Source organism: Miniopterus schreibersii, assembly GCF_964146895.1.
Source record: "Miniopterus schreibersii genome assembly, chromosome: 17".
NCBI classification, from domain to species: domain Eukaryota; kingdom Metazoa; phylum Chordata; class Mammalia; order Chiroptera; family Miniopteridae; genus Miniopterus; species Miniopterus schreibersii.
In genome coordinates, this window is record NC_138117.1 from 8,013,437 (window position 1) to 8,026,485 (window position 13,049).

Here is a 13,049-nt window from a genome sequence, read left to right on the forward strand (position 1 = left end):
TCATCTATAACTGGGACCACGGCCCACTGTGTGTAAGATTCTCCTAACGCTTCATTTTCCACATGCAACTTTAAAGTGATATTTAACCTCAATTATAACAGCTATTGATTTTAAAACTTCACACAGTAATTCAATCCTCAAAGTGTACCAAAGTCAAAAAAATAAAATTATCTGATACTTCTATAGCTGGGAAGGTAGGAGAATCTCCACCAGAATTCCCTAAATGACCTAGAGCAGTGTGGAAACTAGGCCCATATCTGTGTTTTGGGTTTTTGTTTTGTTTTGTTTTTTGCTGCTGTTGTTTTTAACACAGAACAAGTGAGACTTGATTTACAAGGCTGAGACTTTCCAGAACACATGAAAGTTGTATTTCACAGTTGGTTCTGAAGGATCTGTTGAATGAGTGGATACTGAGGATTTACAAATAAAGGAATTAATATATTTGCTACATAGCACAGGAATAAATCAATCAATATATTTTTAATACAGCAGAGGAAAAGAAAAGCTAAAGAAATTAATTTGTTGATAGCACTACACAATGGTATCTGAGACATCAGAGTTCCTTCTTAATCTTTAAAGATAAAATTTTACTTTCCACAGTTTAGTATTAAGCGCAAGTTATATTCTTACCCTTTGCAATTGGTGATTTTTAATTAGTACATACGGGAGTGGTTTAATCGGTATATACTGCCCAACTGAAAGAAAAATCTACTTTTTTCTAGATGAGTTTACAGGTCATTAAAAAAACAAAAACCAAACCTACACCATTATGTAAGACAGTCTCTAAGCTCCATCTAGTGGTTCTAAAAAAGTAGTATTCCAATGTGGGACAAACACAGCTTTTATCAATCCGGCATTTAGGACTGAAAATACAGGATTTCCAGGAAAGACGGTGAGCTGACATACTCCCTTTTTTTTTTTTTCTTTAAGTTCTTTGATTAATCTCTCCCCACGCACACCCCCTTCCCGCCTTCCCTGAGATCCCTCAGTCTGTTCCATGCTTCTGTGTCTCTGGATCCAACAATGATCCAGTTTTCCTCTGCCTCCCCCTCCCAGGTGCACACCAGGAAGAAGGGGCCGCACACGGTCTCCGTCGCTCTTGGCGACTGGTGAATCGATTTGTGACTTACACACAGGCCTTTCGAACCTAATCTCAGGAGTATACTTCACAGAAAGCTAAGGGCCACCCTCGTAGGAATAGTTCAGCGTCTGGCCTTAGAAAAGCACAGACTGTCAATGAAAAATTGACAATTTAACATTAGATTCCATGAGAGGATCCCACGCATGTCTTAAGGGTAGTTTTATATACGCCTTTCGTGTGCGAAGCAGAAGAGAGAATTCCTCGGAAAGCATTTCTGTGTTGAACAAAATGGCAATTTAGATCATTTTTCTTTTTAAAAACTGCTATGAAAATTTGATAATTTGTTACCAGAAGTTTCAAAGGTGGCAGTTTAATCTCATGAGCTGAATAAAATCAAGCTTGCTGTTCATAAACACCTTATTTTTAAAACACTGTTGAAACAGAATTCCCTCGCCAGGGTAGATGATAACCCCAGACGGTACGGTCTGTAGTGAAGAATTAAACCTTACCCAGAGAGGTCTGACTTGTACCCCCTGCTCCCGGGAGGTGACCTTAGCTTGGAACGTCATCTGATAGGAAAGTCATTGCCTGGAGCCTCGGGCCAGTAAAGCTGAGCCTTAGGGGAAGGCTCAGTTTCACACCAACAAGGAGATGTTGGGTGGGACTTTGGGCCACAGTATCAGTCATCTCTGGATGGCCTAGAGGCTGAGATCAGCCATATGTCCATTACTCACAACTATGTGATGGATGGAGCCCCAGTAAAAATGCTAGATGCTGAGTCTGGGGTGAGCTTCCCTGGTCGGCAAGACCCCTTGCCCACTATCACGCATCGGTGTCTAGACTAACACTGTCCTGACTTTACGGGGCGAGGACAATTGGAAGGTCCATGCTCGGTACCCTCCTGAACCCGGACCTATGTGTCTCTTCCTTCGGTTGACCTAATCTGGGTCCTTCCCCTGTAATAAACTATAACCACTGAGTGCAGAAGCTTTCAGTGGGTTCTGAGTCTTTCTAGCGAGTTGTCAAACCTGAGGATGGTTTTAGGAAGCCCTGAACTTGCGCTTGGTGTTAGAAGGAAGGACTGTCGTGTGTGGACTGTACTCCTGCTAACTTCACAGTTGGCTGCACTCTTGAAGGTCACAGGGGTGGTGGGTGGTAAGTGGTGACGTGAGTGGATAGAAATGAATTGTCTGATTCCCACCTAAAAGGAAACCTTCCCTGGCAGGGACAATACTGTATACAGACGTCATAATTTATGTTTTTCCAAGCAGTGGAAATTCTAAATTATTTACTTAGCAAATTACATCCAGAGAAATGTTTTAAAGCTATAAATTCTCACCAAAGATTTCCTAAAAGATGCAAATAAGGTAATGAGAAATCTCATTTGCCAAAAAAAGAAAATGGTCTCTATTTTGAAAGAAAGTAAACCACTGGAAAACACTGTTTATCAATTTTTCTTAATTCTAATACTGGGAACAATTATTATTAATGTTTCTGGAAAAATTTACACTTTAAATGTGTGAACCTTTATGAGCACTGGCATAATTGTAAGCACTGAAAAATATATTTTGAAAAATTAAAAAAAATTATAACAAATTTAAAGAACTCAGAAACATTCATAAAGAATAAATGACTATTTTTAAAAAATGGCGTGAATTCTTAAAATTCCTACTATAAAATCCAGCTGTAAAAAGTTTCCCCACAGGGCGTTGGAAATGTCAATTCTATTTCAATTACTGCTACTTACAACTGGTTGTTCTAGCATGTTACCAATATATTACTAGCACAGTAACTCTAGTGTTCATTCTTAAATCTTCTAAATGTTCAGCTGAAGTAGAAAACGATCTGAGACGCTTTGCTTTTGGTTTTTAATGTACTAAATTAACCCAAACAGTGAAATGCTTAAGAACCAACCACACAGCCAAGTCAGAAGAATGAACAGGATCCTTCTGTATGTGGTGGTATTAAAACACAATAAAGCAATTACGATTTCAGATCCTCCATGTATTGAATCCTTGACTTCACTGCAAACATTCTGAGGGTCGAGGGTCCTTCCTCAGACCTGCGAGTGCAGATTTCATTTGAGGAGGGACTAAAACTGAAAGCATGAGCTGCAACGGTACCTGGTTAGGCGAACAGACAGGAAAATCCTCAACAGGTGGAATCAGACCCTGCGCGATCAGCTGTCCGTAAGAGGGGGGAGCTTCTCTTCTTAACAACTCTGCTTCCACTCTGGACAACTGGGTTTCAAAAGACCTTTGAGACGAAACAACGGGGTAAAAAGGGTTAAAGAAAGGGCAAGCCAGCAATGTTTTTATCATCGCTTATTAAAACAATGCGAACCTTAATATATTTGATAATTTTAAAGGCTTAGTCAACCGGCATTTACTGGTATCTATGCTACTCCTGCGCTGAGAAGAGATGGAACAGCGTGTCCTCGCGGGCTTTACCCTGGCGGCCTGGATCCCTGAGTTTTAATAAGTTAGAAATCCCTGCAAAAGGGAACCATACCAGATCTTTAATCCCTAAGAACACAGGGGGCCTGAGGCTCTGAAAGCTCTTAGAAGACACGTCACTCATCAAGCCCAATGCGTTGGTTTTTGGGATGTGAAGAAGAGTGAAAGAAGTCACGAATACACTTTCTGGAATGACTGGTTCTTGAACTCAAGTCCTCTGACTCTTCACTGCGCTCTTAGGGGACAATGTGGGAAAACATTTTCTGGCCATTTCCACTCGCCCAGAGAAAAGACGCAGCCTGGTTACTGGGAACTGTGCACCTGTGGGCAGCCACCTAGCTGTCTGGGACTCGCGGCTCTGCTGAACCTGTTACCTGTAACTCCTGGGACTGAGGGTCATCGTCTCCACAGCAGCTTCTTAGGGGGCCTCTCTGCCAGCTCCTCCAAGGCTCAGCCTATCTGCCACCACACGGAAGACGATTCCCCCCGAGCGCACCCTTCAATGCTTAACCTTCCTTACGTGAGAATTCTGACACGTGGCCCTCCCTCCACATCATGACACTGGCCTTGTGTTGCAGTCTTGTCTCCTGTTAGTCCTTTACATATATCTTAGCTCCGACAAACTGAAGTACGTGCTTACTCTCTGGGCAATGCTGGCGTTCCTACTTCTATGTATTTTCCCAGTACATTCTACTCACAGATTTCAATTTCAATTTTTTTAAAAAAAAATCCTCACCTGAGGATATTTTTCCCATTGCTTTTCAGAGAGATTGGAAGGGGAGGGGGAGAGAGAGAGAAACACCGATGTGACAGAAACACATCAACTGGCTGCCTCCCGCACTCAACCCCAACCGGGGCCGGGGGATCGAGCCTGCAACCGAGGTGCGTGCCCTTGGCCGAAATCGAACCCGGGACCCTTCAGTCCGCGGGCCGATGCTCTAACCACTGAGCCAAACCAGCCAGGGCTACTCATAGATCTCAAATGGCAAAACCATACTGCTGATCACACTAGGGCACTTGCTGCAAATACGGGGCCGTGTTTTACTGCCCAGCATCGCACTGCAGCTGCCGTGACACTGACCTTCGCTCGAACATTCTCAGGGAGTAGAGCTTGCAGGTACAGCCCAACGCAATGACGAGCAGCAGGCCGCAGATGAGGCTCCCTATGACGGCCGCCGTGATCACCCTGGTGGGCACGATCACCGGGCAGTTCTCCTCGTCGCTGCCATCGCCGCAGTCATCCTGGGAGTCACACACCCAGCTTTCAAACACACAGCGATTGTTTTTACAATGAAAATTCCCGGGCTGGCAGAAAAAGCAGTTTTTTTCATCGGAGCCATTTGGGCAATGATTCTGGTAGTTGCAGCGATCAGAACGAGGGTAACAGACGCCGTTTCGGGAGCACGGGAACTCTTCCCTTTGGCACATGGTGCAGTTGATCTCATCCCTTCCATTTGGGCAGTGCCAATACCCATCGCAGCGCTGCTGCTCAGTGTAACAGCCCCAGTTGCCTCCACAGGGTATTTCCCAGGGCAAACAGAAGCCATCTACTTGGTAGGTAGCATTAAATCCCCTGGCAGCATTCACTTTATCTGCACAAAAATGGACCCGTATCTGTCCAGAGGAAGAAACAACCGTGAGAGGTGCGTGAGAGTCGAAGGCAGTTAACACACGCAGGAGCTTGTGTGGGTTTTCCTCTAGCCCGTCGTATATTCGGACATAATCGCCGTACCCGGTGCCATCAAGTTTAAAGTCCGTGAAGCGCAAGATGACTTTACGATGGTCGCCGGTGTCTATTAACCAGGTGCAATTGCTTCCAGGGGGATAGAAGTCCGGGTAATTGGGAGAATTAAAAGTGCCATAAAAATACTTTAACCACTGCCCGCAAGTTGGCACCTCACAGTCTATCTCGTCGCCCAGGTCAAGGCAGTCGATGTTGCCATCGCACTTGAGCGACTCGGGCAGGCAGGTGTAGACTCTGGTGAAGCGGGACAGGCACTGGAACTGGTTGTAGGCGCAGGGCTGGGAGGGGGCGGGCGTGGGGGGCGCGGCCTTCGCACAGGCCTCCTCGTCCGAGCCGTCCCCGCACTCGTCCATGCTGTTGCACCGCCAGGCCTCGGGGACACACTTCCCGTTTCCACAGCGAAACTGGTCGCACGCGCAGCCTGGCTCCCCGGATTTCCCTGGGGGGGGGGGGGGCGGAGGAAGAACACGCTCTTTAAAAGATATGCAACACCATGTGACGTATCTATAATAAATGCTGATCAAGCCCAAGAGAAAGGGTTTCAAAAGTCTTGTTTTAAAAACTCCGTGAAGTTCTAATGGCAAATTAATATTGGCTCTCGCTCATTACTCAACGTTCGACTTACTAAAAACTTATGATTTGCTCCATCAAGATCTTTTCGGCTTGATCTAAAGAGAAGAAACCAACTCTGCTTTCATAGAAAGCTATTTTACTGCAGAACATCCAGTAGAATGATGCAGGACACACAAGCCAATAGGATATATTGCCTGAAAAACTGAACCCATTGCACGAACATCAAAATGAGAGACATTTTGAAATAAAGAAAAACTCATCCACAGCAATCGCCTTTGCAAACCCATTTTTTCATGTTCTTTTGTAGTTTATACATATAACAATATTTTGCTATGTATATCGTAGCATATTTTGTGGGCCCATTGCTCACGTTTTTGCTAAGATTAGAAGATCAACTTTATGATGTTTGTAACATTTCACGTAATCGTAACACAGCACTTCTACAATTTCGACTGTTTTAACACAGCTGCAAAATATTGCACGAATCTGAGCTAAAAGGTGTAAGTTTAATCATCATAATAGTAGGGGGAAGGGGACAGGAAAAAACTGAATTGCTCATGTAATTCTAACTACCTTAGTGTACCGTCCTCACTATGAAACCGTGAGGCAGAAAAAGAAAACCAAACATTCGATCCCCCTAGTCCCCCAATGGACGGACGTCGGGCCAGTGCTAACGTCTCCATTAACAACGTGTTTGTTGGTGACGAGGTGACAGAAAGTGTGCTTCAGAACCTAAATATTACAAAGACCGTGTTTTTAAGCAAAAAGAGAAAAAGAAGCATATGTCTGCTAAAGAAGGACCTGTAATTTCAGAAGACGTAAAATTATTTTCAGCAAAAAATGTACATGACCCCAATGTCTGCGTTATTCACATTTGCATGGTCACTCTTTTTGGATACGGCTTAAAAACAGCCAGTACACTACCACCTATGAAGGTGAAACCAAGTGTGTGTTTTTGTAAAGACAATGGTAATTCACGAACAAAAATATATTTTGAAGTAACTTTCAGGATATGGGTAAGCACCGGGAGAAAAAGTTCTTTTAAACTAAACGTATTTAAAATATTTAAAAGAAAATGGGCCTTTGTGTATAAAATTAATCATTTTATTAGGATTATACAAAACACCTTTTAAGACCCAGTTCTAGGGCACCTGAACCTTTAGCTTCCAATTCCTCAGTCACAGCTACCTTGAGAAGTGAGTCTCAGTGAGATGAACACTGTTTAGAAGACTAGCCCCCAATGACTGAGCAGTTAATACTAGAGAATTCTGTTCAGTATCGTTCTTATTAAAAAACACACCTGAAAAATATGCCAGTCTGAAACCCTTTCTCGAGATACTGTCATCGGAATGGAACCTGATCCAGACGTGGTCTTGTGAAGAAATGTACGGCGGTGGGATTGTGGAACCACAAGCTCGGTAGCTCTCAATATTCTTGTATGTTTCTATTGTCAACCAGTCCAGACTACATCTTCTGGACCCCTGAATATCGAAATCCTGAAAACTACAAATAAAAAGTCAGAAAAGGCTATTAGAAAGGGTGATTTTGGCAAAAAATTATCAACATAATACAATGTATATTTCTCCTTGCTTTTCCAGACATACAACCATATCATCAGCAAATAACAATACTGCCCATTGGCCCTGTATTTATAGCTCTTTCTCAGACTCCAGAGTAATACTTCTTTACAAGTTATGTCAGATTCCAAAATAATGCTAAAAACAGGTGAGAGCTGGTGCCTTTTTCACCTTCTTCTGTGTGTCTGTTTAGGTACACTTCTAATTCAGACTATCCTAAACGTCCTGTGTTTGAGCCCAAAACACCACTGTGTAATCTAACACACCCAGAGAAAGGCCGCAGTCTCTTAGATCAGGCTGGTTCACCTGCTTGCTTAGTGAAAAGTTTATAGTTTACATTTTCAGGAAAGCAAGTAGCACAAATCCTAGTAAGGTAAATAAATAAATAAATAAATAAATAAACAGAAAAAATTTTCATTGACAAGTCCCAGAGTTTGAAAATACCTTTTTTTTTTCGTAAGTTACTTTAGAGTTAAGCATTATTCTGTAGTGCACAAAATATGGGCACGAGTAAAGGGCAAAACGTCAGGGACATAAAAGCACACATATATTTAGCCACTGCTATGGAAAAAAGAAAAACCAAACCATCACTTTCCAATAACATGTCTCACCAAAAAGTGAAGATCTGACTTTATCTCTTTGCTCTGCCTTAAACTAAGTGATAATAAAGTTAATTATCCAAGGATTATTATACCAAGATATTTCCTCTCTAAATATTCTGAGTAACTATAACACAGGCTGATAGACACTCTGACTGTTCCCACATGTACCCCTCTATCTACACATGAGCAAGTGTTTCTCTAGGACGTATTTTTTCTAGAAGTAGAATTGCTACGTCAAAAGACACAATTCCACTTTTAATGTGACAGACACTCAGAGAAATGTTCATACCAACTCACAGTTCCAAGGAGTGTGTAGGAAAGTACCTTATACGCCGTAACTCTGGCAACAGGAGACTCTGTTTTTAAAAAAACTCGTTGCCAATTAGGTGGACAAAACATCATCATTGCTCTATTTTGCATTTTCTTATCTACTGAGATGGAAACACTTTTTCCTCCGTTCACCGGCTATTTATCTTCCTGTGATTTACCTCTTTATATCTTTCATCCATTACATTTTTCTTATTTTTTAAAGAGCTCTTTATATAGTATAAGCATGTACTATTTCGGGTGTGTCTGCTATGGAAGACACATGTACACACACACACACTCTCCCTAACGCTTGGTATAACTTCAGTCATTAGTGGGGCATAAAATGGCATTTCCCGCTGTAGTCTGAGACGCACGTCCCTGAAGGCTAAATGCTGCTGAACATCTTTTCATGTGCTTACTGGCCATTCTCATTCTTCTGCGAAGTGTTCAAGACTTTTGCCTCTTTAAAAAACTGGGTTTTCTTGTTCAGTTACAAAAATTCCGCCTTATATTCCGGCAACCTTTCAGCGCACTGGACGGCTCAGCCACCCGAGCCGCACCGGCCAGGGCACAATGACATCTTCCCGGTGGGTTCTTGCACCGTCACGAATGTTCTGCGCTTTACGGTCCATGACATCTGACGTTCATCTTCCCACGCGAGCTGTCTTGCCGTCAGTATTTACAAAGCTTGTCTTTTTCTCTCCCCCCTTCTTAGGCTTCCTGCGTCAGTTTTAAGGATGCTCTTAGTTACCCACCACCAGCTTGTTTCAAGTTTCATACGTATATATACACACAGACATAGCCCGTTACTGTGTTAACTCATTAAGGTAGAAGACTCTACAGACGAGACGGACCTTACGGGCTAGATCTCCAAGTGGATTAGTGGGTTGTGTTTATTTGTTCCACGGCTGAAAATTACACTCTTGAACCTAATAAGCTATTTTGCAAATGTGTACCTTTGGTTAAAAAGTGGCCTAGAAAAATATGAGTGACTCAGTGCAAGTCCATTACCACCAGTAGGAAATATTCAAAACACATGTCCTAATAGTAGGGAAAGGAGGGGCCATTATTCTTACCCTTAAGATGATACTGATAACTAATTTATTACATTTTCCGAAAATCATCTTTTTATAGGTTGAGTGATGATGCTTGGAAACGGAATTATCTTGTAATAAAACAGTATATAATAATACAGAAAGATGCCAGAACTACCTTATAGTAATAATTTCCCCTGGGTTCGCCCTGATGAGCCAGCTACAGTTGACCTTGGCAGGGTACTCAGAAGGCCAGCCTGGGCTGGTGATCACACCGCTTGGTGCTCGGATCTGTTCTGGAGTTTCTCCACACGCTGGAAGAGAGCCAAAGCAATCTTAGCTCACTATTATACTTTAAAACAAAGCATTAAGTAAATCAGTGTTTATTTTTTAAAAATCACCCAACACTTCAGACATCAAATCAACGGTTAAAAGCTTTTATTATTCTAATGAGATATTTTATTTTCCTTCCTTTTAGTCAAAGTATCTTATTCTAATTAAGTACTCATTTTGAGGAGGCATGGAGGTTTTCAAATTAAATCTTTGAGTAATAGTTTAAGTGTCAGAATTGCTAGCTTTAGCCATGGAGACCAGTCAATTGCTTGCTCCATCCATTCATCCATCCATCCTTCAAAATCTGGGTGGGAATAATTTATGACGAAGCAGACAACTGTTAGCTTTTAAATAAATGAATAGACTAGTTACAGGGGAAAACGAGATAGAATTTTATGAGGTTTTGTTTAAAAAAAATTTCCCCCAAATACCCGAGAAACCCATAGGTGGTGCTCTTATACCGAAATGAAAGAATTTACATTCTGGTGTGAATGCTCAAAGATACTGTTATGAATATTTTCACACAACTGCCCAAGGATAAGACCCATCTCCCATAAATAAGAATAGTTTTCTTAAAATTTAGTATATTTCAAGTAGTACTTTAAAAACAAAACTTTAATATCATAATGTTTCTCCCATAACTGGTTATGAATACAGATTTTGATATATTAATTTTGCACATTTGCAACACGACTGAATTTAGCGTCTGGTTTCAGATTCAGCCAGTGGCTTTTTATCAACACACTTCTGAATGTACAATACACTGGGGGCATGTACATACTCTCTAGTACAATCGTAACTTAATTCATCTCTACCTGAGAAAGAACAAATTCAAATGTGAAGAGTGAGATTAACATTAGAAAGCATGAAAAAGAATTTTCCCTCCCTTTTGGGTTGTTTGCCCCGATATATTTGTAGATTTGGAATCAGAAAACTTAGACTCAGTGGCTTTGCCATACTGTAAACCACTAAACCTTTTGGGGTCTTGGTTCCTTCATGTATCGAAATAAGGAGTTGCTATCTGAATATCTCTAAGGCCTATTTCAGCCCTAAATCATGTCCCTCCCCCCATCACGATGATATATTTCTACTCCTGATAGCTCATCAGGATGCACTGATAACTTTTTCTTTATTTCCTCACTTTGCATTTTCTCTTTGATCCAATGAAACTGGAACTCCAATTCTTTTAACTCTATAAAAATCCTGCTAGCGGGCAAAGGCCATTGCTGATCTCACTACCAAATCCACTGGACCCTTAGCCCTCACAGTCCCTGATCTCGCTAGAGCACTGACAGTGGTCACTTTTCCTCTGATGCTGACATCGCCTCCCAGTCCCCCTAGCACTAGACTCGCCTCCTCAGTCAACTCCTGATGTGCTGGTGTTCACGGTTCATCCCCAAGGCTTCTGCTCTGATCTTCTATGGAAGCTCTCATTCCCTCCTATACTTACTGCCATGACTTAGAGTTCATGGGTTTAAAATCTCTAGAGTTTTTGCAGTCAAATGCCCACTGGACATTCCAACCTCAATTCAACATGATCGGGACTGGGTATTTCTCTAATTCTTCTCTTTATACCCTATACAGTAGTCCCCTCTTATCCGAGGTTTCTCTTTCCATGGTTTCGGCTATCCACAGTGAACCAAGGTCCGTAATTATTAAATGGGAAAATACAGAAATAAACAATTTATAAGTTTAAATGGTGGGCCATTCGGAGTAGTGTGATGAAATCTCATGAACTCTGCTCTGTCCCACCTGGGATGTGGATGATCCCTTTACCCAGTGTATCCACTGAGTTTATGCCCCCCCCCCCCCCCCCGTTAGTCACTCAGTAGCCGTTTCTGTTATCAGATCAATTATCAGAGAGAGAGAGCAGAGTCTCATAACTTTTATGACAGTATAATTGTTCTATTTTATTATTAGTTACTGCTGTTAATCTCTTACATGCCTAACTTATAAATTAAACTTTATCACAGGTAAGTACATATAGATAAAACAGTATATTTAGTGTTCAGTACTGGCCGCTGTTTCAGGCATTCACTGGGGCCTACTGTATTCTGAATCTTGACTGTCTTTAGGCATCGTTTAGTTAAAGGAAAAGTTACTTTACCTAATTCAAATAAATAGGAAATCTACTTTAAGGATACCACAGGCAATCTCAAAGATTTTCAAGCACAGGAAATAAAGTAAAGCCAGGTTCCACAGTGACTAAAACTCAAAATTTCAAAGTCAGAAAGTGAGGCTGCCTTCACCTCCTCTTAGGCTGGGAATCGAGGTCTAATTTCTTCTACACATTTGCCCCAATCTGCCAAGTGGCTTCCTCTTGAGTCCTCTATTTTTTCATGATTTCAGTTTCTTACAATAATTTTCCATTCCCAACTCATTGTAACACTTCAGCTGAAGCAACTACCATCAACTGTAATTTCATTTTTTTCTTAGTTTATTATATTTAATGTTATTAATTTATATTACACTCTTTTACAGAAAATATTTTTGGTGATTTATCGTTGCATTCAATTGGATACGTAAGCCTCCACTGCCTCACTTGTAAATGGGGATTAAAACACTACCTACTACACAGAGTGTTACAAGGATGGGCTGTGATTATTTTGGTAAAGGACTCAGCGCACTGCTTGAATTACAGTAAACTGTCAATAAATATCATCATCTGATGTGCCAAATCAGATTGGTTGGCTGGCAGGAATGCCAGGAATGCTGTACCGGGACGGCTACTGAGGCGGTGTGGGAAAGAGGCAGCGACTGCTCGTTTACTATGTAACTGGGCACCACTCCGCTCTGGAAAGAGAAATGATGCCACGATTAACTGGTTATCTGACGTGGGTAGAAGCCAGGGTAGGAATGGGGTTGAGACACATACAAAATCTTGCTTTAGAAAACGAATCTTTGTTTTAAACCAAAGTGTTTCTGTGGTTCTGCTCGCTTGCCCCTCATGTTTTTAGATCTTGACTATCCTTCTCAATTTAGGATATAACAAATCTGACTTTACTGCTCGTACATAATTATTTTAGCTACATTCTCATTGGTTCTTCAGTGAGAATTAGTTTATATGTAATTGACAAATAGAGGAATCTTGTCGATATAACGCAAAGTTGTGAAATATTTTGTTCCCAGCATACTAACGATTTGAAGTAATCAGAGGTAAGAGTTCTCGCAGTTCAAGAAAAAATATAAAAACCCTATGAAGGACCTTCCTTTATTGCAACAAGTGGTTACTTCACTGGCTTAAAGAACTGCTTGACTTTCCTCTATATTAATCTATCTTGGGTGGCTGTAGGTACAGATGGAGATGTGAAAACATTTCTTTATTATAAAAATAAAACAA

General features: G+C 41.4%; 1 protein-coding gene across 2 annotated transcripts in view; it reads right to left on the reverse strand.

The window, feature by feature from the left end:
- LRP12 (LDL receptor related protein 12) overlaps positions 1 to 13,049 on the reverse strand; it is a 41,546-nt gene that overhangs the window by 2,445 nt on the left and 26,052 nt on the right. For both annotated transcript variants that reach the window (XM_081116520.1, XM_081116519.1), the window contains 4 exons: positions 9,555 to 9,690; positions 7,155 to 7,357; positions 4,619 to 5,720; positions 3,205 to 3,337 (listed from right to left, as the gene is read on the reverse strand). In XM_081116520.1, coding sequence (XP_080972646.1) covers positions 3,205 to 3,337; positions 4,619 to 5,720; positions 7,155 to 7,357; positions 9,555 to 9,690 — 1,574 coding nt within the window. The remainder of the gene's footprint in view (positions 1 to 3,204; positions 3,338 to 4,618; positions 5,721 to 7,154; positions 7,358 to 9,554; positions 9,691 to 13,049) is intronic.